The sequence below is a fragment of the Notolepis coatsorum genome, assembly GCF_963971535.1.
Source record: "Notolepis coatsorum genome assembly, chromosome: 2".
In the NCBI taxonomy this organism is placed as follows: Eukaryota; Metazoa; Chordata; class Actinopteri; order Aulopiformes; family Paralepididae; genus Notolepis; species Notolepis coatsorum.
Window position 1 is genome coordinate 227,666,686 of NC_140166.1, and position 12,360 is coordinate 227,679,045.

The 12,360-nt window shown below is 41.7% G+C and overlaps 4 protein-coding genes across 4 annotated transcripts; all 4 read left to right on the forward strand.

The window, feature by feature from the left end:
* Positions 1–5,056: 5,056 nt before the first annotated feature.
* LOC311223853 (uncharacterized protein) lies at positions 5,057–5,767 on the forward strand (the record flags this gene model as incomplete). The annotated part of the gene is made up of 1 exon (XM_084308617.1): positions 5,057–5,767. One exon carries the CDS (start codon positions 5,057–5,059, stop codon positions 5,765–5,767), a length of 711 nt encoding a protein of 236 aa, XP_084164743.1.
* A 1,813-nt stretch (positions 5,768–7,580) lies between these two features.
* On the forward strand, positions 7,581–7,892 carry LOC311247082 (histone H4; the record flags this gene model as incomplete). The annotated part of the gene is made up of 1 exon (XM_084337391.1): positions 7,581–7,892. One exon carries the CDS (start codon positions 7,581–7,583, stop codon positions 7,890–7,892), a length of 312 nt encoding a protein of 103 aa, XP_084193517.1.
* Positions 7,893–9,114: 1,222 nt separating this feature from the next.
* Positions 9,115–9,498, forward strand: LOC311246967 (histone H2A; the record flags this gene model as incomplete). The annotated part of the gene is made up of 1 exon (XM_084337237.1): positions 9,115–9,498. One exon carries the CDS (start codon positions 9,115–9,117, stop codon positions 9,496–9,498), a length of 384 nt encoding a protein of 127 aa, XP_084193363.1.
* Positions 9,499–10,610: 1,112 nt separating this feature from the next.
* LOC311246888 (histone H3.2) lies at positions 10,611–11,021 on the forward strand (the record flags this gene model as incomplete). Its single annotated transcript, XM_084337129.1, has 1 exon — positions 10,611–11,021. One exon carries the CDS (start codon positions 10,611–10,613, stop codon positions 11,019–11,021), a length of 411 nt encoding a protein of 136 aa, XP_084193255.1.
* Between the last annotated feature and the right edge of the window lie 1,339 nt (positions 11,022–12,360).

Consider the following 12,360-nt stretch of genomic DNA (forward strand, 5'->3'; position numbering starts at 1 on the left):
GCGCAACAGTAAGAAGCATTTTGTACAAAAGTATTCTGTACTTCTGTATGACAACTATTAAAGAAACTTGAAACTTGAAAAACTTGAACGTTAACGCCGCCATTTTAGTACTGGGAGATTTCAATAGCGCCAATCTGAGAAAGGTATTGCCTGATTTCTACCAGCATGTGACTTGCAACACCAGAGGCGGTAACATCCTAGATCACTGTTACACGCAATTTAAAGGTGGCTACAAGGCTCATTCTGATAGTGGCTTTGGCAAGTCAGATCACGCATCCATTTTCCTTACACCAAAGTACAGACAAAGAATTAAAAGTACTCCCGTAGTCTCGCGAGAGGTGCAGAAATGGGATGTGACGTCAGAGGATACACTAGTGTCAGTGTTTCACAACACAGACTGGATTGTATTCCGCGACACAGATAACATTAATGCCTACACGGAGACAGTGCTGGACTATGTCTGTACTAGGGTGAAAGAAACAATCCCCACTACCAAAATGAAAGTTTACCCAAATCAAAAACCCTGGGTAGACAAATCCGTCCGTGAAGCTCTGAGAGAGCGCACCAAAGCATACAATGACGGCCTAGTGGCAGGCAACATGAACGACCACAAGGTGGCGCAACACAACGTAAGGAGGACAGTGTCAGAGGCCAAACGGCGCTACAGGGATAAAATTGAACTCCAGTTTGAACAAGCTGACTCTAGAGCTATGTGGCAGGGGCTCAAAACGATGACAGACTACAAAGGCGCCTCCCTCAAACTGAACAGTGACATCTCCTTAGCAAACGACCTCAATACCTTCTATGCGAGGTTTGATGCTGGTAATAACAACACCAGCTCACAAGCCTCGGCAATGGGGGGGGGGGGGTCGGCTGCTGATGGAGGCGCAGTGTTCAGGGTAACAGAGCATGAGGTGAGGCGGACCTTTAAAAAAGTGAATATCAGGAAGGCAGCAGGTCCGGACGGCATCCCCGGCCGCGTCCTAAAAGTCTGTGCCGACCAACTGGCCCCAGTATTCACTGACATATTTAACCTGTCCTTAGAACAGGCTGTCATCCCCACCTGCCTGAAGAAGTCCACTATTATCCCTGTACCCAAAAAATCCAAGCCTGCTTGCCTCAACGACTACCGCCCTGTAGCTCTCACCTCCATAGCCATGAAGTGCTTTGAGAAGCTAGTAAAGGGCTACATCTGCTCCTCCCTCCCCATCAACATGGACCCCCTGCAATTTGCATACCGCCCCAACAGGTCCACGGAGGACGCCATATCCCATGTGCTGCACACAGCAGCATCACACCTGGACAAGAGGCAGGGGAACTATGTGAGAATGCTATTCATCGACTACAGCTCGGCATTCAATACCATAGTCCCCTCCATACTCATAGCCAAGCTCAGGGACCTGGGCTTGGGCTATGACCTCTGCCAGTGGGTCTTGGACTTCCTGACTGGCAGACCCCAGGTGGTGAGAGCAGGCAACTGCACCTCCTCATCCATCACCCTCAACATAGGGGCCCCCCAGGGCTGTGTTCTGAGTCCCCTCCTCTACTCCCTGTACACACACGACTGTGTGGCTCAGCGGAGTAGCAATACAATCGTCAAATTTGCTGACGACACAGTGGTGGTGGGCCTGATCTCTGCCAACGACGAGAGGGCCTACCTGGAAGAGGTCAAGGTCCTGGCGGGATGGTGCCAGGAAAACAGCCTCTCCCTGAACGTCAGCAAAACAAAGGAGATGATTGTGGACTTCAGGAGGTCGGGGGTCAAGGACTACAGCCCCCTCAGCATCGACGGGGCACCGGTTGAGAGAGTCAACAGCTTCAAGTACCTCGGAGCCCACATATCCGAGGACTTGAAATGGACCATACACATTAACAGTGTGGTGAAGAAGGCACGACAACGCCTCTACTTCCTCAGGCGCCTAAGGAAGTTCCAAGTCAGCCAGAAGATCCTTAAGAACTTCTACTCATGTACAATAGAGAGCATCTTGACCGGCAACATCACCTCCTGGTTTGGGAATAGCACTGCAAAAGACCAAAGCAGACTACAAAGAGTGACACGTTCAGCCGAACGCACAATTGGAGGGGGGCTCCCCACCCTCCAGAACATTTACTACAAGCGTTGCAAGGGGAAGGCTAAGAGAATTATTAAGGACTCGAGCCACCCGAACAACTGCCTCTTTGAACTGCTGCCGTCAGGCAAGCGATACAGGAGTCTCAAGGCGAGCACAGAAAGACTCAGAAGTAGCTTCTATCCCCAGGCCATCAGGCTGCTAAACGAACAATGAATGAACACTACACAACAACAACCACCAAACACACATAGCACACACATCCACACGCACACACTCACTTTAAACAAACACACTGTAGCACCCACTACACACACTTTATAGCACACACCCACTTTAAACAAACACACTGTAGCACCCACTCCCCACACTTTATATTTATGGATGAAGGATTGCACTACAACTCGTACACCTTACTGTAAATTGTACCTAAAATTGTACCTCATCCCATTTCTGCTTTGCACTAGATAGTACTGTACATTAGTACACTGCATAGTTGTGTATTGTATATTATATGGTAACTCAGAACATTGTACATATGTCTATACCGAACAACTGTGACCTCATTTTCTTCTTCTAAATTCATGCTATATTATGTTATTATGTTATTTGATACTATCTTGTCTAGCACAGTCTCTGGAGCGTAACAGTAAGAAGCATTTTGTATGAAAGTATTCTGTACTTCTGTATGACAACTATTAAAGAACTTGAACTTGAACTTGAACTTGTCGGCAGATGGAATTGTATATCTTACTTATTGATTAATAAATGACTAGCAACTGTAATCATAGTTTGGATGGCTATTAAGTTGCAAATTATATATCAGTCAAAATCCTGTGATTTTTAGGTTGTTGACGAGTAGCTAGATTGGATAGAGTTCTAGCTTGTACATCACAATTATACAGTAAATGAATATATCACCTGCTCTATTATAACCTTGATCAATCATACATTATTGGTCTTTATAATACACATGGATAATGTTTATTTTAGCATTTTCAAAGTGGAAATGCTATTCGAAAAATAATACATCCCAGGCTCATATAATTATAATGAAAAAGATGAACCACCCCATACCTATGTTAAATACATTATTTTATTTATATTATATAATCTGAAGTCTAAAATATGACTTCAGCAATACTGATCATCGCTGGTCCCCTCTCCCTCCATGTTTCGCAGGATATGCAGCCTCCACATCTGGCTGAAATTGTACTCTGCTCATCAGGCATCCCCTATGGTTTGGACTTCAACAAATGCACTGATACACCACACCATGCTCTCTCCACTCTTTCCACTCGTAATGTTAATGCTTAAAATCTAGTCACAATTTCTCTAGATGTGTGTGTCATACAACATAAAATCACAGATTTGGGCCTAACTTTTCTGAGCAGTATTTACCAATAAGGACACTTTTGATCAAACTGATCAGCAGCTCAATCGTTTCTTTTGTGTTTCATGAGGTGCTTTTTTTTTTAAACCATGGTACCAGTCATTATATAAATTATGTACCATGGTACAGCCATAGTAAATGTAATGGAACCATTAATAACATGGTATAGTCAATTTTAAAACCATGATATCAATGGTACATGGCATAATTTTTTATCATAGGAATGCCAGGATACATTTTTGTAAGAGATGTTTTCTGATGATGCTGAGTTGAGCCGATGGTTTCCTCTTGTTTGGGCTACTAAACAGATGACACCAACATTTACACAGGACTGGTTCTCACCATGGGCCATGTGTATAAACCAATGCCCCACTATGGTACAGGTAGTAGACTAGAAACATAGTATGTTTCATTCCTTGAAACATTTCTTCAGAATGTATCAACATGTACTACACCAATAGACACTAACAATAGAGGCCTTGCATGGACTGTTTGTGTACTTCTTTCTTACAGTATGATTTTATTATGATCCCCATTTGCTGATGCAAAACATCAGCTACTCTTCCTGGGGTCCACACATAACATATAAACATGTTACAGATAAGACATGTTCAGACAAGGAACCAAGTGGAATTAAAAATCTGAAAGTGACAATATACTTTCTATCAAACATATTACATGATACCGCATTCCTAAACATAATGAAATCATACATAGTACAATATACATTACATAACACTATATTAAATATGCACTCAATTCACAAGCAGTGAGAAACTATATACTCTTACAACCTATTTGATAGGCTACTAATATTCCTGTCACTAAAAATACAATAAAGTAAAAATAAAAGTAACTATGGGTATGTGTGTGTCTACATGTACATAATGTGCAGGCGTAGGGCTGTTAGATGTTGTTTCAGTTGTCTCTTAAAGCCTGTATTGTAAACAAAAAGCTAAATGTAGCTATGTTTCTTGTATACGGTACATACTCATAAAGGTAGGACTAATTTCAGTTTTTTTAATCCATATATAGGCCACATTAAACCTTCCACTTACTCAAACGAAGTCGAGGTCACCCACACTACAGGCCACCACCAACAAAATACTGTGTTTACCAACACCGAAAAGGTACCCATTTAAAACAAAACGCGTCACCCCAGATGACTCATCTTTCTAAAGAATTGTAAGAGATAAATACAAGAAAAAAGTAGCTGACGGCACACATTATTGTTTTGGAGCGTTCACAGATTAACCACGTTTCTCCAAATAGTTTGAAACATTATTGTTTTGGAGCGTTCACAGATTAACCACGTTTCTCCAAATAGTTTGATTCTGACGGGACATGTCTCTACTAGCTGGGACATTTGGCGTTAGATTTCTGCAATTTTCATAGTTGTGTATTTTAACTATTTTATGCGAAGAGAAAACACAAGCGACAGAGCATTTTGACAGCACAGAGGCGGACCGGGCTGGTTGAGTCTACATGGCTCTCATGCAGTGTTTAAGACCAGCCCCCCGCCTCGGCCACACTATCAGACTGTTGACGCTCCTAGTTACTTCAGCTTTTGTTTCGCAGCATAGAACGAGAGAAGATGGCAGAAGTCGCCCCTGCTCCAGCTCCCGCCGCTCCGGTTAAGGCTGCCAAGAAGAAGGCAGCTCCCAGACCCACGAAAGCAGGTCCCAGCGTCAGTGACCTGGTCGTCGAGGCAGTGTCTGCTTCCAAAGAGAGGAGCGGCGTGTCTCTTGCTGCCGTAAAGAAGGCTCTCGCTGCCGGTGGCTACGACGTGGATAAGAACAAGGCTCGTGTGAAGACTGTCATCAAGAGTCTGGTGACGAAGGGGACCCTGGTCCAGGTCAAAGGTACCGGAGCCTCCGGCTCTTTCAAGATCAACAAGAAGGCTGAGGTTAAAGCCAAGAAGCCAGCGGCCAAGAAACCAGTCACCGCTAAAAAGCCTAAGAAGCCTGTTGCAGCTAAGAAGGCTGTTGCAGCCAAGAAGTCTCCCAAGAAGGTAGCAGCCAAGAGTCCCAAGAAGGTAGTAGCCAAGAGTCCCAAGAAGGTAGTAGCCAAGAGTCCCAAGAAGGTAGTAGCCAAGAGTCCCAAGAAGGTAGTAGCCAAGAGTCCCAAGAAGGTAGTAGCCAAGAGTCCCAAGAAGGTAGTAGCCAAGAGTCCCAAGAAGGTAGTAGCCAAGAGTCCCAAGAAGGTAGTAGCCAAGAGCCCAAAGAAGGCGAAAAAGCCTGTTGCTCCCAAAAAGGCTCCAGCGAAGAAGGCTGCCAAGCCCAAAGCAGCTCCCAAGAAGAAGTAAGCGTCCAAGCAGAACATTGTTCACATCAAAAGGCTCTTTTAAGAGCCAACCACCATTTCCCATGAAGGAACAATGCATTCTAATGTAATAGTATACATTGAGGTGGAGGGGTCTTCTAATTATACAAAACATGTATTTCATTTTTCGATCTGTAGTTATTTGAATCAGACAGGGAACATTTAGTCTCACTCCTTCCAAGCCAATTTGTATATAATCATAAGCTAATTAATGATTAATTAAAATATAGATCAGACTGCATATCACAGCCATACATACATGTGGAAATTCATAAATTGCTGCCATCATGGTGCATTTGTTACCTCGTAATGACTGCTATGGTACTGTTTCAATGAGCCGGAGGGCTGGATGATATGAATCACAATTATTGTCTAAAATTATATATATATATAGTTATATATAAAGTTATATATAGTTACAATATATTCCTAAACTTTCAGTCTAGCTGACTGATCAAATCAAACCACGGCAGAACGATGCATTAGTTACAATGGATTACAAAACAACACATTTCCTCGTCAACATAAAGATTTTAAGTATTCATTCTTCCCATTTATGGAAACAGTACATAAGCACAATTGCATGTATTCAGACCGGTTTGGTTAATTTGTCTTGTCAATGTTGCGCATGTAATTAGTAATTAGTCTTCTTGGTCAACACGCCGGAGTTAGTTTACCGTAGTTCCTCTTCATTACGCACAGCCAGCTGCAGATGACCGGGGATGATACGTCTTCTTCCAGTGAACGAATCTAAAATACAGATGTATATTATTTAGGTCAATAGCATACCCCACCCACTTCATCTTATTTATATATTTGTCTCTGTATAACACTCAAGAAGGAGGTCTGAACTATACCTGTAGTGTGCTCAGTGCTTTCTGAAAGGACAGTTATGAAATATTAGTACACTACCCACAAAGAAGCTTTGTTCTGGTCAAATTACAGCATAGCATACTGTAAGGACAACAACAAGGTAGTCGGTCATGGCAGATACATGAGACAATCTCAGTGTAGCAACGCACAAGTATGCATTTATATCACATACAAACAATATATTTCACTAGCAAGGCACAAGCATCCATTTATATCACATATACAAACAATATATCTCAGTATAGCAATGCACTGAGCCACATGAAGTTGATAAAGACAGCTTCATGGGCCAAAACCAAATGTAGGGATCTGAGGTTTTTAATCAGAGCAAACATGGAAGAATGACACAGATGATACAGATGGGAATATGTGGTAATTCAGTCATGTACTTGACTGACACGGTTCCCAGAGGAACACTGGTCTACTTCAGAAAAGGGGCCTGCCTGCTACAGGAACAATTCAGAAGAATCGAATTAGAAGTTTTCTTTTCTTCGTTGTCACACACACACTTTTGGCCAGTTAAAAGACAATGTGAATGTGGATGCAATTTTCATAATTCCAAAATATTCTTATGATTCTTATTGTTTTACGATCAATGAAGTCCGGTTGTGCACTACAGTGCACATCTTGTAAAATATGAATATAGTTAAAATTAAGTAAAAAAAATATATACATATATATATATGTTAAATGTTTAAAAAAAAATAATACAAGTGACAACACTTTTCCCCCTGGTTCTCAGGATGATGTATTGTATTGGGAAAACAACACTTCCTCAAAACATGTTCAGACGTAAACCTCAAAACCTCCCTCCACTTTTGTCCCTGCGCGCTTCTTGGTCTCAACCACGTCCTCAGAGATGGTTCAAATAAGCAGGCGGTTGGCCAGTTGCTACATTCGTTTGTTTTCTTACATACGTTACAATGAGTGGAAGAGGAAAGGGAGGTAAGGGACTTGGTAAAGGGGGCGCTAAGCGTCACCGCAAAGTGCTTCGTGATAACATCCAGGGAATCACCAAACCCGCTATCCGTCGTCTGGCTCGTCGTGGCGGAGTGAAGCGTATCTCCGGTCTCATCTACGAGGAGACTCGTGGTGTTCTCAAGGTCTTCCTGGAGAATGTGATCCGTGATGCCGTCACCTACACCGAACACGCCAAGAGAAAGACCGTGACCGCCATGGATGTGGTCTATGCTCTGAAGAGACAGGGACGCACTCTGTACGGCTTCGGCGGCTAGACTTCCATTCAACCCTAACTATCCAAAACCCAAAGGCTCTTTTCAGAGCCACCCACCTTATCATTGAATGAGCACACTCTACATACGTTTATTTGTGACTGAGTTGTCTCAGGCATGGCACCGAATTTGTTTTAGCATTTAATTTAATCCAGTCACTGATGCAATGCCTACGGTTCCTGACGTTGCTACTAGTGATTTTAATAGTGAGAAGACTAACGTGAAAGACGTTTCAGTGACTAGTACACTAGTCTCATCTCACGGCAGGGCTCCCTGAACATGTGTGAACAATTACAATTAAATTGATATGCCTCAAGATTATTCGTACAACACTTTGTAAATAATATATTAGATTCAAATCTATTGAAATCATACAATGCAATTACAGTACAATGTAAAGAAGGCATCAAACTATAGTGCAAATATAACAGTTAAATGCAATAGTAATATGCTATACAGGTGAATAAACTAGCTATAAAATATATAAATGAGTACAACTGAGTAATAGTGCTAAGCAGATGTATGTACTGTACAGAGATGTAGTATTAATATGTACAGTGATCAGCTATAAAGACACTGGTACATACTGGCAAGCAGGGTAAGGGTAACGAGTAAGAGTAGGAAAGGAATATGTACAGATATAGTATACAGGTATGTAAATAAAATAAATTGTTTGGAAGCGTGGATTCGCTACTTGTAGGCACTGGAAATCTAAAGGGCGCTAACCTATTTCAGCACCATGGACAGTACCGGACCACACTGACGAAACCATTTTGGAAATGGGGAAAGCATGCAGGGTTAACCCAAATGGAGTCCAGACAAGGAGCAAACATGATAGTTCGGATTGTATTTATTTTTAACCATAGGGTTATGTATTACTTGTCAGCAGTGTAATCGATAACTATTATATCAGTTATGTTAGTTAGTTCTTGCCATTATGAGAAACTACGTTTTAGTCTTCACTTCAACAAGAATAATACGCTGGTGTGACGAAACTCTGGCCATACTAACGCGGAGGCGCAGTCGTTGCTGATTGGTCTCAGCTCTGGGAGTTCGTTACTCCGCCTACATCTCACACGATTATTGGAGGACTGGTCTTTTGGAAAAACCGCCAACAAAACATCTCCCCTGATTGGGTGAGAAAACACAAGCCTGACTATAAAAGGTTACTCTCCAACTCACTGCATTCATTTTCTAACTCGTTTAACGTAAGAGAATAATAAACATGTCTGGAAGAGGTAAGACCGGAGGAAAGGCCAGAGCTAAGGCCAAGACTCGCTCCTCTCGCGCCGGGCTTCAGTTCCCCGTGGGTCGTGTCCACAGACTGCTGCGTAAAGGCAACTATGCTCATCGTGTTGGAGCCGGTGCTCCGGTTTATCTGGCCGCTGTGCTGGAATATCTGACCGCTGAGATCTTGGAGTTGGCTGGAAACGCTGCCCGTGACAACAAGAAGAGTCGTATCATCCCCCGTCATCTGCAACTGGCCGTGCGTAACGACGAGGAGCTCAACAAACTCCTGGGAGGAGTGACCATCGCCCAGGGTGGTGTGCTGCCCAACATCCAGGCTGTCCTTCTGCCCAAGAAGACCGAGAAGGCTGCCAAGAAGTAAATTATTTAGCCTCTTCGACAAACTCCACAAAGGCTCTTTTCAGAGCCACCCACATATTACCGAGAAAGCAATACATCTATCTATAACCATGTCTATTATTATGACTATTTAAATGTACTGTCTTCACCTACAATTTCCACCTGGGAGCAACAAATCACCTTACTGAATAATCTTGGTATCGTCACTAGTTAGTCGCTTTGAACAATCCACAATTCTATACCTACATCTAATATATCATACAATTCATAATACCATGTATATAATGTTATACCCTGTGTAATCACTTCATTAAATATCGCTATCATTTCATATCCCTATTGCACTACTCTTGTTGGATGCCAAACATTTTAGTTGTGCTGTATTATAATGGCTACATTTGAATCGAATCTAAACCCTAATTTAAAATAGACCAGGAACCACCTTTGTTGTCCCAGGAATCCACATCTGAGAATATATTTATTGGATATGATTTAGTCCAGAATCCAGTGTGGATTGTGAAGAGGAGAGTGAACCCAGAATATTATCATAATACATTATATACTTGTGCTAACTTCTAGTGGAGAAGTGGTTCACAGCCATATAATTAGAATGTCCTTCTGTTTTGAACTGAATCTCTTTCATTGTTTTCAAATTATGTCCCGGAAATTAACACAATTTAATTAATAAACAAGGTATAGAGATATGTGATGACGTCGATGTCACTATTCAGATCCTAATAATGCACCTGCATAATATGTGTTCATCACATCATCATTTGATTATTATGATTATCCAGATGATAAAACCTGCTTGTGAGTTTAATCTAGGTTCTATTCCCCACTAACGTTCGTGCAAGGCTGATTCTTATTGTTCAAATATCTTTTGTGCATCATCACCCAATCAGAGACGAACGGAGAGGAGGTTGGGTTTACATTTTGGCGGACTTTTCATATACCTTTCCACCAATGATAGACGGCGATTTAGGCGTTGGAAAGGAAATGATAACAGGACACAGATATAGACCAATCAGCATAAGACGCGCCCCCACTGAACCGACAATATAAAGCCATGTTTTGTAGTATTGTGTTACATTATTTCCTTCTATCTTAGAAAGAATTAACAGAAGTAGCACAATGGCTAGAACCAAGCAGACTGCTCGTAAATCCACTGGAGGAAAAGCTCCTAGGAAGCAACTCGCTACCAAGGCTGCTCGTAAAAGCGCCCCGGCTACTGGTGGTGTTAAGAAGCCCCATCGTTACAGGCCCGGTACCGTGGCTCTGAGAGAGATCCGTCGTTATCAGAAATCTACTGAACTGCTGATCCGCAAGTTGCCTTTCCAGCGCCTGGTGAGAGAAATCGCGCAGGACTTCAAGACTGATCTGCGCTTCCAGAGTTCCGCTGTCATGGCTCTTCAGGAGGCCAGTGAGGCTTACCTGGTCGGTCTGTTTGAGGACACCAACCTGTGCGCGATCCACGCCAAGAGGGTGACCATCATGCCCAAAGACATCCAGCTGGCCCGCCGCATCCGTGGAGAGCGCGCTTAAATAAGACTCCTCGTATATTCACTACCTAAAAGGCTCTTTTAAGAGCCACTTCAATAACTATGAAAGTATATTCCTTATTCAATTGTGTGTGTGTATATATATATATAACTCATTATTTAAAACAAAACGCATCGTTTAGTTATACAATGTTTACGCGGTTTTAGTTTATTTGATTTATTTTAAAGGGACAAATACATGGCAATCTAATGCCTGTATCAGTGTAATACAATGAGTTGGTGTACAAAGTACATGCATGCCCTCACTATAGTTGTGAGTATATAACTCCTAAATGGCACATGTAGAACTAGACTAAATCGGTTGATAATCATCATCCCTCGAGTTCTAAAATATAAAATAACATCTTGGGGAGTACAACAGAGTTTTGTAATGTAATTCGATGAAAGCCCTGTGTCAAGAAGAGAGTAAAGCAGAACAAACTCATGGCTGAAACTCTTCTGCCTCTACAGGCTAAATGAGAACTTAACCCAAAAAGTATAACTTGCATATCAACTCATACTGTGATGTCTTGAATTCATGAATACTTTGGTTTCTTCTCGCATATCTCCACTGTGGTAAACCTCATAAATGGTCACAATACTTGATGAATTGAAGTTAATGGAGATTTGGAGCAAAACATCTGTTTACAAACTATTTTACAACTTGCAATCCAAGTCTCATGCAGTTGTCCATGAGATGTCTGTCGAACAAGCCAGCTATATGGGTTGTGTTGGATAGCAGAATCATTTAAAATGGTGATTCATCTTGAGCCAAACTACACGTGTAAAGTTTTGACGCACACCTGCTGGCTAAGAAATAACATATTCACCAAGGCCATGGCCAATAATTATAAAACTGGGTAGCTCAAAGCAATCTGCTCTGCCTTGTACCATCTTGCCACCTCTTCAAGAAATAAGTCTGCTGTTTATACCATCTCTGCCTGTGCCAGTTGGTGCACAATAAACGGCAGCATACAGATGAATGTAAATCAAAGTAAATTATATTTTGAACATTATTATGTATTAATAAATGTAAGTGTAAATCTTACTTTCATATTAGGCTACTTGGTAACCGTTTTATAAAAGCAATAGCTCACTTCGTGACATGCTGTTATTATATCACAGGGCTGTCAGCAATACGCAGGGCCGAAATATAAATATAGCTGTGATATTGCTCAATTAACACAAGTCATTGTTGGCCTAATCGGTTATGATACCAAAAATATAAGCATTGTAGAGGCAGAAACCGACTTGGTGGATTTATATATTGTTATTATTATATATATAATATATTATTATTGTGTATATATATTACATTATATATATATTAGAACCATGCACTG